Here is a 12253-nt window from a genome sequence, read left to right as displayed (position 1 = left end):
ACCTGCCTATCTGATGCGTTTGTCTGTCTGCTGCTTTTGCCCAGCAATGAACTAAGACAGATTTCCCACCTTGATAAATGTTTCTAGTATGTGGTTTTTAATGATAGCATAATATATCGAAAGGAAGAGAGATATGTGATTTATCTAACTAATTTCTTCTTGTTGGACAGTCTGTGTTTTCAGTGTTATCCATATTGCTGCATTCCACATCGCCGCACATTAATCTTTAAGCACGCCGCTAATAATCCCCTGGGCTGTCTCTGTGGAGATGCTGTTGGCTCAGGGGAGAGGCATAATTTTCAGACTTTTGATAACTGTGGCCAAACTGCTCTTAGGAAGGAAATTGTTTTTTGATAGTCCCTCCTACCCACGTTAGCAGCATGTGAGAGCCCTCATTTCTAACAATCTGTGCCCACACTTGATATTGTATTTCTTTTCCATTTTCCAAGCTGGTAGACAAACACTATCCCATTTTCCATGTCTGTGGTTTGTGTTCACGCTTTTTGACATGTAACTTCTTATTGGTATTCTGCCTATTTAATAACAAGTTTTGTATTCGATGTCATCAACTCTATCAATCTTGTTCTTTCTGACATTTGCTGGGTTGGCTTTGTAAAAGATGGCTGGTCGTCCACCTTGAATTCAGATTCCTCAGGCTGAAATTGAGTTAAATTGCAAGCCTGTCCCTTTTCAGCGGAGAAAGGTCAACACGCAGTGAGGGCTGAGGCTGTAACCAGGCTGTGAGGAGAATCAACCCCCTCGGCGGATCTACTCCTGCTCCGAGAAATTGACATTGATAGAAACAGACATGCGCTTTGGACATTGATTGCAGGCCATAAAACACTCCATTGCAAACCCATCGAGACTCATCTTGAGCAATTGTATTTGTGATTCCAAGAGCATTGTTAGTTCTTCCAAAAAAGAGAGAATAAAAAAAAAAGATAAAAAATAAAAGAACATTTGTAAAGCAATTTACTTAACTTATAAGGCACCAAAAGGAAGCCTTGTGTACAGTTGAAGAGTTGCATTGAAAAGGAATCAATATCTTTCTGGAAACTTCTCTGCCCTCATCTTGAGAGTTGTGGTCACTGTCACCCATGTTCTCTTGCAGATTTCTTACAGATTCCTTCCAAGGTCAGGGTGTCACCTCCCCCAATGAATACCTCCTTTTGCTTGTTGATGGTTTTAGTGTTTTTGTTTTTTATTCTTGTTAAACAGCAAGCTGCAACCCACTAAGTTATTAGGGGCAACGACAGTGAAGAACGGTGGCTTTTAGATGTCAGATCTCTGTCCCAGCCCTGGGGATCCGTGTTCCCAGGGCAGGAGTGGAGGTTTCCTCTTTCACAGGGAGGCTTTGGAGGAGGTGAAAGACCCAAAGGGAAGAGAGAGGGGGCTGGCTCTCAGTGAGGCTCTGATGAAAGGCAAGTCTCTTTCTGTTTTTGTTAGCGGATGTGACACACAGCGATGGCTTTCGTTCTATAGGACTGCAGTGTATTTTGATCATCACCTCCTTCTCATTTCCTCTGATCTCCTTTTCCCAGTTAGCACTTCTACTTTCATGGTCTTTGTGTGTGAGAGACTCAGTGAGTCCAGCAGGGCTGATAAAGGAGCATTGTTGTGGTTATTAAAAGAGCATGGGCAACTTACCAGGGTCTACCTCTATAAAGATGTAGTGCCCTTCCCGCCGCCTCCCAAGCAAACATTACCTACTAGTTCCCGGGGAGGGGTGGACCCTCAGGAGACCCGTGAAAGACAAATTTCATAACATTAAAGAAACCCATCATTTCCCACTTGTGTGCTACCTCCGGACATCCTTCTGGCACCGCCACACTTCCTGTTCCTGAGAGCCCACTTCCTGTGCATGGGATCCCCTGCCTCCTTGAAGTTTTCCTTCCTGCGCACATCATGTTCTTTCAGGATGCTTGCATTAGCTGTGGTTCAGGAATGGGTGCTGCAGGACTCCCACAGAGGGAGGGCATTTCCTCCATGTTTGCAGCAGCTCAAGCGTACAGATCTGGAGCAGATGGACCACATCATGTTCCCAATTTGGCATGCAGATGTTGGTGATGCTGCAGTGAAGCTGTGGTTGACTGATAGGATGTTCTAACCAGACCATGAAACAAGTATGCCATCATTCCAAGACAATACAGAAATAACAGCGTGCAACTTTTGTGTAAGGGGATGTATATAACTCATGTGTATTCTTAGACCAAGCTCGGGAGAGGAAGGAGGGGACATCGGAGTTATTGTGGGAAGTATCTCTGCCTCTGACTGCACAGAAGTTTTTAGTCCTAGACATGTGCTGTGATTTCAGGGTCACATGTTCATCCATCCAGCGTCTGTGTTAGTGAGCACCTACCACAGTGGTGAGATTTCATTCCCTCTTTATACTCTACCTATTTAATTCATTTATTTATTTTTCTTTCTTTCTTTCCTTTTTTTTTTTTTTTGAGCTGAGGATTGAACCCAGGGCCTTGTGCTTGCTAGGCAGGCGCTCTACCATTGAACTAAATCCCCAACCTAATTCATTTATTTTTATATATCTTAACTAATATTCCTAACTAGGTAAAAAGTGGTAAATGGCTTACTCTTTAAAGGTGCTTCATTAAAAAGGCAGATGGAGCTGGACATGGTGGCACACGCCTTTAATCCCAGCACTCAGGAGGCAGAGGCAGGTGGACCACTGTGAGTTCGAGGCCAGCCTGGTCTACATAGCAAGGACTACTACATAGAATAGCCAGGGCTTTGCAGAGAGACCTTGTATTTTTTAAAAAAAGGCAGAGGGATCAGAGATTATATTAGACTCTACTAATTAGAGGGTTGGGGAGAGTGCTGATGGGTAAAGCACCTCACACAACTGTGAGGACCCGAGCTTAATCCCCAGAACCCACATAAGAGGACAGTAGTTCTAATCACAGCATTTCTACGAGAATCTGATGAGAGAGAGAGCTTTTATTTATCTTTTATTTTGAAAAGATATATTTTCATGTGTATAAGTGCTTTGAATATTTGTGTATGTGTGCACCATGTGCTTGGAGGTCAGAAGAGGGCATTGTCTGAATGTGCACCACAGGCATGTAATGCCCGAACAGGCCAGTAAAGGCTCTGGATCTCCTTGCACTGGAATTATAGGTAATGGTAAGCCATCATGTGGGTGTTGGGAACCAAACCTGGGTTCTCTGCAAGAGCAGCAAGTGCTCATAACCACTGAGACATCATTTCTTCAGTCCCAAGAGAGAACCCCATCTTTTTTTAATTTTTTTATTATTATTATTATTTATTTTACAATACTATTCAGTTCCACATAATAGCCACAGATTCCCTTGCTCTCTCCTCCCCCTTCCGCCCCCCTCCCCTTCCCCCCAGCAAAACCCCCATTCCCATCTCCTCCAGATCAACGCCACCCCCGAGGACTGGGATCAACCCGACAGACTCAGTCCAGGCAGGTCCAGTCCCCTCCTCCCAGATTGAGCCAAGCGTCCCTGCATAAGTCCCAGGTTTCAAACAGCTAACTCATGCAACGAGCCCTGGACCTGGCACCACTGCCTAGATGCCTCCCAAACAGATCAAGTCAATCAACTGTCTCACCTATTCAGAGGGCCCGATCCAGTTGGGGGCCCCTCAGCCTTTGGTTCATAGTTCATGTGTTGAGAACCCCATCTTAAAGTGGAAATTGAGGACCAACATCCAAGGTTGTCCTTCAATCTTCACACGCACAAGGGACATTCGGGTACCAGTACACTCATGAATACACATATATTATACATACTTAAGTCACACACACACAACAAAACAAAAATAATCTTAGAAAGTGTTTGTGTGTTAATTAAATTGAATTCTGAGGTTTCTAGGATCAAAACAAAATTAGAAATCAGCAGTGGGGTACCTATAATCCTAGCACTCAAGGTCAAGGGGTAGAGGCAGGAAGACTATGATTTAGACTTCGGCTGGACTGTTTAGCATGATTTAAAAACAAAACAACTGAAATATGAAATGAATGGTTTTAGTTTTCCTAGAGAAGTCATGGACCCTTCTGAGATGTGACGCCCCTGCTGGTGGCCAACAATAAGAGGAAGGCTTTCATGCCCATGTCACTGCCTATCACTTTATGTGGAATCCCTTGCCCCTTTCTACATTTTCTAGCTCCTATCCCCCAGATACACCCAATATCAAGCCAGAAGAGTTTTCTGCCTTCCAGTGTTGGGGACGACGTAGATAAAATGATCGCCTGTAGTAAGAATGTAGAGAGGTGAACTTGGAGGCACAGGAGCCCCACGTGCAGAGGCCTGAAGTGGAAAGGAGCCTGGAGCACCTGATACTGCTAGAAAGCTCAGGTGGCCGGCAGGGCGTGCAGCTGCCAGGGGCAGGGCTGGCGCAGGGCTGAGACACACTGCCGGAAAAAAGAAGCTTGCTTGCTTCCTCAGCCAGCACAGGGAAGGGATAGGGGCCACTTTCCTTCTACAGGGAGTCTGGCCGCTCTGCAGTGCTGGTCTGGGTGCTGAACCAGGAGTCTGGGGCCCTTACAGTTAGAGGTCATTAACACTAAAGAAATGGCGTTCATTAGAGTTTTTATTTCTTACGACATTGAAATATGCTGTCAGGGCAGAGGCCACACTGGCAGTTCTACTCTCTCTCAAAGCAGGCTGAATGGGGAGGCCTTTTCAGGCCATGTGGCCATCCCTAGCACCTGCTCAGAGTTCAGAAGTCTGAGGACTACTGCCAGCTTGCAGCCTGAGAGTCCCATGTTCCCCTTTTAAAACTCCCCTATTGGAGACAAGGTGTAGAGCTGGCTTTTCTGGCCTTGTGGTACCTGAACCCCTAGTGAGGGAGTGGTGGTGGGAGTTGGAGAACCCTAGATTCATATCCAAGCCCTGCCTGTTACTTCCTTTGTGACCTTGCATAAGACATGTCTTTCCTCATTTGTACAGCTGGAAGATGATGGTTGTCACTGTGATTTTCTATTGCTGCCCCCTGCAGGTGGCCATGGGAATCGCAGCAGTCAGAAAAGCAGGTCCTGAGCACATCTTCCCAGAGACTGTGGTTGTACATAAATGAAGATGCCCAATCTAGGAAATTAGATGCACTTGTACTCAAAACTGTACCTGAGAGGATGTTAATCAGAAATGTCTCTAGTGGCAAGAAGCGAAAGCCCAAATTTCCAGTGTTAGAGGAGTAAGAACTCCATGCTGGCTGGTAATCCTCTTGCAGTGTGGAAACACATGACTTTCACCGAACTGGTCATGAAATAGCCCACCAAATAATTTTCATCTAAAAAAAGTGGAGCTGAGCATGATTGTGCATACCTATAATCGCAGCCCCTGGGAGGCAGAGGCAGGAGGATCATGAGTTTGAGGCCAGCCTGTGTTAGGTGAGATCCTGTCTCAAAACACTGAAAGCAATAAAGAATGAATGAATGAATGAATGAATGAATGGGCCTAAAATTTCCATTATGAGTCCATTTATGACCAAAGAAGATCGTTTTGTTATTTTCTTTTTTGTTGTTGTTGTCTATTTTGTGTTTTGTTTTTCTGTTCTCACCTTGGATGTGGGAAAACTTGTTTGTGCCTGAGCTGTCTGTCACCTGATGGTGTGCCCTGTGGCCCTCTTCATGTCTGGGTCCACGCACGTCCTTGAGCACGACCCGTCGCTGTGTTAGCGTGACCCTTTAGTCCTGCACCGTGGCCGGTCCAGGTTGTTCCTCTGTCCTCTGCAGGGAATCAATTGGGTCATTCTGACCTCTGCTGGGGAGGGGCATCAGAGTCAGCTCCAAAGAGCTGAGCGAGGTGATTGGCCTCTTGGGAGAACCACGTGTGGAGACCTGAAGGCATAATCCATATTCCCTTTATCTTGACGCGGGCCTGAATGTCGGTCTGGTGATGGATAGCCTCCACCCCACACCATCTGCTGGTCAGATCGAGACTGCTCTGATTTGCCCTGGAAAAGCACAGGGGAGCTGCTGGGTCTGGTTTTTCCAGTAGGGCGACGACGACCATGGTGAGAACCGAGCGCTCCGACAGCTGCCCTTGGAGTGGGCTCCTCCACCCACAGAGGGCGCAGAAGGCTGATCTTCAGCTTGCACCACAGAAACTGATGGACAGAGAAGCGTGGGGACTTGCCGGATGCAGACAGCTAGTAGGCAGTTGACTGAGCATGCAGACAGGCTGGTGGTACCAGGGTCACTGTCGTAGGGGAGAAGTGTTGATGTCAGCAGCACACACAGGCAGCACCTGTTGCTTTCACAGAAGTGTTTGTGCTTTTTACCTCTCCGTGGGAGCGGTCCCTGGCCTTCTTTGGTAAACCCAATTTGGAATCTGCCTCTTGGCACGCCCGGGGTACTTCCTCCATATTCCCTGTTGTTGTTGTTGTTGTTGTTGTTACTGTTGTTGTTGTTCTGAATGCCTCTTGCCCCTCCCAGCTGGTAGGACACCTCAGAGTCCCAAGTTTACACCAGGTTTAAGGGTATGAGCCAGTGACATGGTAAGAACAGGAGCTAACTGTTCTGAGTGTTCGCCCCCAGAATGAAGAGAACTGGGGACCCTGCCCACCAGCCTGCCTGGTGTCTGTCCCGCCATGTCCCCAAGGCCCTGACCTCTCCGCTGTCATGGATGACCACTCACTCTATGGCCCCGAATCAGACAGATTTAGAAGATCCATTTGGGAGGTACCTTACCCGGTCACAAGGTCCAACCTGCTTATTGCCAGATGGCAAAATGGAGGCCCAGCAAAGGCGGGGCGAAACCTCAGGTCCCCTAGCAAGACTGCCCATGGCCTGGCTCTCTGTCTCGCCAGCCCCGAGGCCTTCGCAGTTTTCCCCGATGCCCGAGGCTGCAGGCTACCGGGTGCACCCTGCTAAGAGAAGTACAGTGACCGGCTCGGCATGCTTGTGACTGGGACCTTGCTGTCCCCAGATGGCCGGAACCACAGGAGTCAAGGTAGTAGCCTGGAGTCAGTGTGAAAGGCCAGAGGAGTGGCCGTCCCCAGCTGTCCTTCCGAATGCATTCCTCCGTTTGCTGACCTCCTTTGAGATGAGCCAGGGTGGAGGCTGGAAGGTAGCAGCTGACTGTGGAGAGCCTGCCCACCAGACACGCACTTGCAGTTAATTAAAGAGGGTGGAGTGGCGGGCATGCGCCTTCCAGTTCCAGGGGGCCAAAGCTGTGTTTCCGAGTGTGCCTGGCCACCGAAAGTGCTGGCTCAGGAACCTTGATTCTTTCTGTTTTTACAGAAAGCCCTAGATGTTCTTGCCCTCCACAATCCCAGAAAGCAACATTTATCCTCAAAGAAGAGTCGGCATCAGACTCCAGAATGGTCTGAGTGATGTGGCTGGCAGCTCCCATAGCCTTGCATTGAGGAAGCTGGAGTTTTCTAGGGCTGGGCCTCCATGTCCTGAGCAGTGTCTCGTACCCTCGCCTCTCTGTCCCTTCCCCTCTCGGGTTTTCAGGCAGCCCTTCTGTAAAATGTAAGGGCAGGCAGCATGGGGACTCCGGTGTGGGCACTCAAGGCCGCACCAACAATGGTGTTCTCATCAAAGGCATTAACCTCCTCTCCTCCTCAAGGTTGCTGCCTGCCTATTTATAGAACTGGCCAAGAGGAGTCGACCAGTTGCCTGCAAGAGAGAATACAGATGCTGCTGATGCTGCTGACGCTCGCTGCAGCCTTTCTTTGCTTCCCTCACTTTCCTTCTGACTTCTCAGCCGATGCTTTTCTGTGGATTCCTCTCCATGGAGAGTCCCCCAGGGAGGCGGGAAGAGGCTCTGCTGTCTGCTGAACACCTGCTGAGTACATAGGCCGTGGATGTCGTGCCTGTTTGTCCCACACCACCCCAACAGGGTGTGGCCCATCTCCACATTCACACATATTGCTTTGAGGGGGCAAGCTATCAGCCCAGTGGCTCAGTAGATAGTGCAAGCTTGACCCTTTCTGCTAGCCTGGGCAATTGATGTGCTCCCCCCCCCCATGTCATCCCCTGACTGCATGATGGCGCCTATGGTGGCTGTGACTTCTTGTGGGGTACTATGTATGATGTCACCTGGTCAGGCCAGTCAATCATTTCTCAGAACTTACTATGCGACAACCTAAGCTTTGTCTCTCGTCAGCCTACAAGTGTCGTAGGGACATATTTTATGTCAGAGACAATGTCTTGCCTCATCAGGCACAGGTGTCATGAAGTCCTACTGTGTGCTGAGTGATGTCTTGCCTGTTAGCAGACCGCTGGGGTCACTGAGGCATACCATGCTACCTGATGATGCCTTGTCCCTCAGCAAGGACAAACGCCATGAGGACCTGTTGTGTGAGCTGGCATACCTTATCTTTACCAGTCTATAACCATCTCGAGGACCTACTGTACACCAGGAGCTGCTTTGTCTCCCCAGGCACAGCCTGCCACTTATCTGACCCAAGTGTCGTGAGAGCAGGTCTGGTACACAGTAGGGTCTCGGTTGGGCCTTGCAGGGTGATTGACCAGGCTTAATTTCATCCTATGCCTAGGATGGGATGGAGGACTCCGCTAGTTGGGACAGCGCTGGACAGGGATCTTTGTCCTTTTGGAACGGCATCAGCAGGCAGGGAAGAAAGTTCCGGAAGATGAGGGCGCCGAGGATGTAGGCAGCCTCCACCTCTGCTGATCTCCCCTGTACCTCAGCACTGACGTGCTGCTTCCTGGAGCAGAGACGCAGCTGGTCGATCTCAGGCCCTCCCCTCCCCCCTGCACTTCAACTTAACAAAGGTTTGATTTTCCCCACTGTTCTGTCGGGGGAGCCTCGGGGGATGCTCAAGAACACTGTACATCTTTCCCTGCTCACCATCTCAGAAATCCTTTCTAAAAGAGTTTGGGAGAGCAGCCATGCTCGTGATCACCCTGCCCCCTCCCCACAGCAGGGCCTGGTGTTCGCCAGCCCCACCTGGGAGAGCCGGAGCCCCTTGCTGTCTGAAAGAAACCTCACCCCTCCTTGTAACTGTTCCTTGAGGATTGTGGGGTTCATAGAGCCCAGAGAAGAGGATGAGGGTAACAGTCCAGTCCCCAATTTAGGTGTTGTATTCTTATTTTCTTATATTGAAAGCAGTGTGCTTTCATTGTAGAACATTTGGAAAACATTGCCAAACAGGAAAAGCAAAATACTAGCCACCAGCAGTCCCACCCAGGGGGAGGTGCTGGGCATTGGTGCTCTCTAATGTTGTTTTGGGTTTTTGCATGATTTTTTTCTCCTGACATAGCTGAGGCTGTGCTAGAAGCCATGATTTGTAGCCTGTCGACCCCACTTAACATTAGAATACGTCATGTCCGCGGTATCTCAAAGCCTCTGTCAGTACACTCTTCTGGTGGTATAAAAGTCCAGCACCTGAAGAAACCTTCGCAGAGTCAGACCAGCCCCGACTGTGGGATGCATTGTCAGCTGGGGCTGCCCTAGTAGAATATCACTCAGCGGGTGGCTTCCGTCATAGAAACTGATTTGCTTGCGTTTCCTGAGGCTGGAGCCTGAGACAGCACGCAGGTGTGATCAGGTGACCCGCCAGGTTTGCAAAGGACGCTTTTCTTCCCGTGCCCTGTGTAGAGGAAGGGAAGCAAGCGAGCTCTGGTGTGTGTACCCACCCTGTCTGTAGAGCCACGAATCTCGTCAAGAAAACCCCATCCTCATGGCCTCATCCCTCCCAAAGTCCCCATCCTCACATTCACTAAAATTGGACTTCAATGTCTAAGTTTGGTGGGGGGAGCTACATACTGGGACTGTTAATCCAATACAAAGTGACTGTCTCCCAGAATCCATGCTTTCATCTCTGTTGCAGGTGCATTGTGGGAAAGCAATATGGCTGACCTCAGCTTCTGCCCCAGGGCATAGTCTTTGGCTTACTCCCTTACTCCTTGTGTTTCTCCATCCTTATACTGGAAAACTGTGCAGCAAAGATGGTATCTATGCTTGAAGTTAGTAGCTGCGTGAAAGGAACCCCTTACTGTGTGTGTGGGCCATGAGTTCCTGCCCTTCCTCACCATAGTGGCCGATCCCTCTCCACCCACCACTGTAAGAATTAAGTTTGTAGGAAGAAATGAAGGACAAGAGTTTAGACACCTCCACAGCTAGAACCACCTTATTTACCTGAGAGGTGATGTCTCAAGAGCTGGCTGCACCATGATCAGGGTACGGGACCCACCAGCAATGGCCAGAGTTCAGGAGAACACAGATTACATGCTTCAAAAGCTGAGGATTTTGTAGTTAAGGAATAGGGAAGCGGGTGGGGGAGTTTCACCAGGGGCAGAAAGGGGAAGTCAGCGTTTTTACTTAAACAAGCTGTTATTGAAACTGCCGGATCTGTTGTCTCATTTCGAACCACCTGGTGTCTGCAGGTGGGGGCAGCTGCTTGGCTTATGCAATCTCCAAATGGCTGACTTCCTGCAACTCTGAGCTCAGATCTGGCTTTTATGGGGGGCGGGAGGGGGGCGAGACAGGGTCCTTTACCCGCGATAGGGTTCCATGAGGATTCCTTGAGACTGTACTTGCCAGGTGTGGGCTGGAATGCTCGCCACACGCGGCCCTTTGTTGGTGCTAAGCTGCTGTTATCGATATTTCTGTCTTTGACTCCCTTCTCTAGTATTTTATTGGGGTCCTGAGACCACTGTCAGGCAGGTTCATTGTCAGCTAGAGAGTTTCACACATCTCCAGCATATATTCCTGTCCCTTAGAAGATGTAGCAAGTTGGCACCAGAATGCGTTGATGCTCGAGACCCTTTTGTAAAATGGTCAGGGAGATGCTCAGTGGATGAAGGAGCTTGCCTCCAAATCTGGCGACCTGAGCCTGATCCCCAGGACCCACATGGTGGACGCAGAAAACTAACTCCCACACTTGTTCTCTGACCTCCCTCCATGCATGTGGCATGGACCATGCATGTATACATACAAACACAAATAAATATAATAAAAACTTAAAATGGTATAGCATGCCCTTGGTAGACTTTACAGCATCTCCAGAAGACTTACACCCAATGCAATATAAGTGCAACATAAATAGCTGCCGGCATGTGCTATTTAGAGAATGCTGACAGGAAACGGTGTGTATATGTTCAGGACAGATGCAGACTTTGAAACAATCCTCAAATGTGTGTGTGCACATAGGTATGTATGCGTGCACGTGGAAGCCCCAATTCGGTGTTTGATGTCTTCCTCTGTGACCTTCCACTTCATTTATTGAGATAGGGTCTCTCAGTTCTTTCCAGTTTGTGAGTTAGCTGGTTTGGCTAGCCAGCCTGCCCTGTGGATCCTGTCCCTGCTACCCAACTGCTGGGATAAAGCCAGCAGCCTGACTTTAGAGTTCTTGGGATCTAATCTCACATATGCATGACAAATGCTTTTAACCACTGAGCCATTCCTCCAGGTCCCTAGATGCATTAAAAACAAAACAAACCAAAAACAAAACCACTTTTGTTCTGTGGCTGAATGAATCTGTGGGTGTGGAACTATGGGTATAGCGGGCTGACTGTCCTTGAACTCCATGGCTCAGATTCAGATGAGTGACACTTGTGAAGTCCAGAGGAGGCTCAAGCTTCTAGAAGTCCTCAAAGGGTCACCTTGGGGACACTCCATTCTTTCCAGGATCAAACTGTGATATGTGTGTGATACTATCTGGCTTATTGGCGGCCAGTCACATAGGCACTCTGTGGTACCCACATTCCAGACTGCAGAAGACAAGCAGGTGCTCAGCATAACCAAACTGCATGCACAAGCAGTGTGAAAAGTGAGTCCCTGCAGGAGACACACTCCAAAGCCAAGGAAGGTCTCCAACATCAGCATAGGGCCGGCCCTGCACTCGGGCCTTATACGGATAGCAACCTCGGGCCTCTCAGCGCTCTGTCTTCTGCGCAGGTGTCTTGAGAGATGACTTTGTATTTGGATCACTTGAAATAGGGCGGGACAGATGCTCCATTTTCACACGCCAACACTAAGGGTTTGGGGGTGAGGTGAGGCGATGGCAGAGTGGGAGTGCCCCCTTCCCTCTAACTGTGTGTCCCCCCTCTCTTCAGGCTCTCAAGGGCTCCAAGAAGCTGGTGCTGTCTGTGTACTCGGCTGGGCGTATCCCCGGGGGCTATGTCACCAACCACATCTACACCTGGGTGGACCCCCAGGGTCGCAGCACATCCCCTCCCTCCAGCCTGCCGCAGCCCCATGGCAGCGCCCTGAGACAGCACGAGAATGACCGGAGGAGTGCCCTACACCTCCTGCAGAGTGGAGATGAGAAAAAGGTGAGATCCGTCGAAATGGGGAAAGAC

General features: G+C 49.2%; 1 protein-coding gene and 1 long non-coding RNA gene across 2 annotated transcripts in view; one reads left to right on the top strand and one right to left on the bottom strand.

Moving 5' to 3' along the window:
- Whrn (whirlin) overlaps window positions 1-12253 on the top strand; it is an 87912-nt gene that overhangs the window by 12694 nt on the left and 62965 nt on the right. Inside the window, 1 exon segment of the mRNA XM_028892646.2 lies at window positions 12008-12226. Within this exon segment, the coding sequence (XP_028748479.1) occupies window positions 12008-12226 (219 nt within the window).
- On the bottom strand, window positions 9181-10252 carry LOC119087412. The gene is made up of 2 exons (XR_005090851.1): window positions 10089-10252; window positions 9181-9540 (listed from the first exon to the last, which is right to left on the bottom strand). It is a non-coding gene; the product is annotated as an uncharacterized LOC119087412 (long non-coding RNA).

Source organism: Peromyscus leucopus, chromosome 2, assembly GCF_004664715.2.
Source record: "Peromyscus leucopus breed LL Stock chromosome 2, UCI_PerLeu_2.1, whole genome shotgun sequence".
NCBI classification, from domain to species: Eukaryota; Metazoa; Chordata; class Mammalia; order Rodentia; family Cricetidae; genus Peromyscus; species Peromyscus leucopus.
This window is presented reverse-complemented; position numbering and strand designations above follow the sequence as displayed.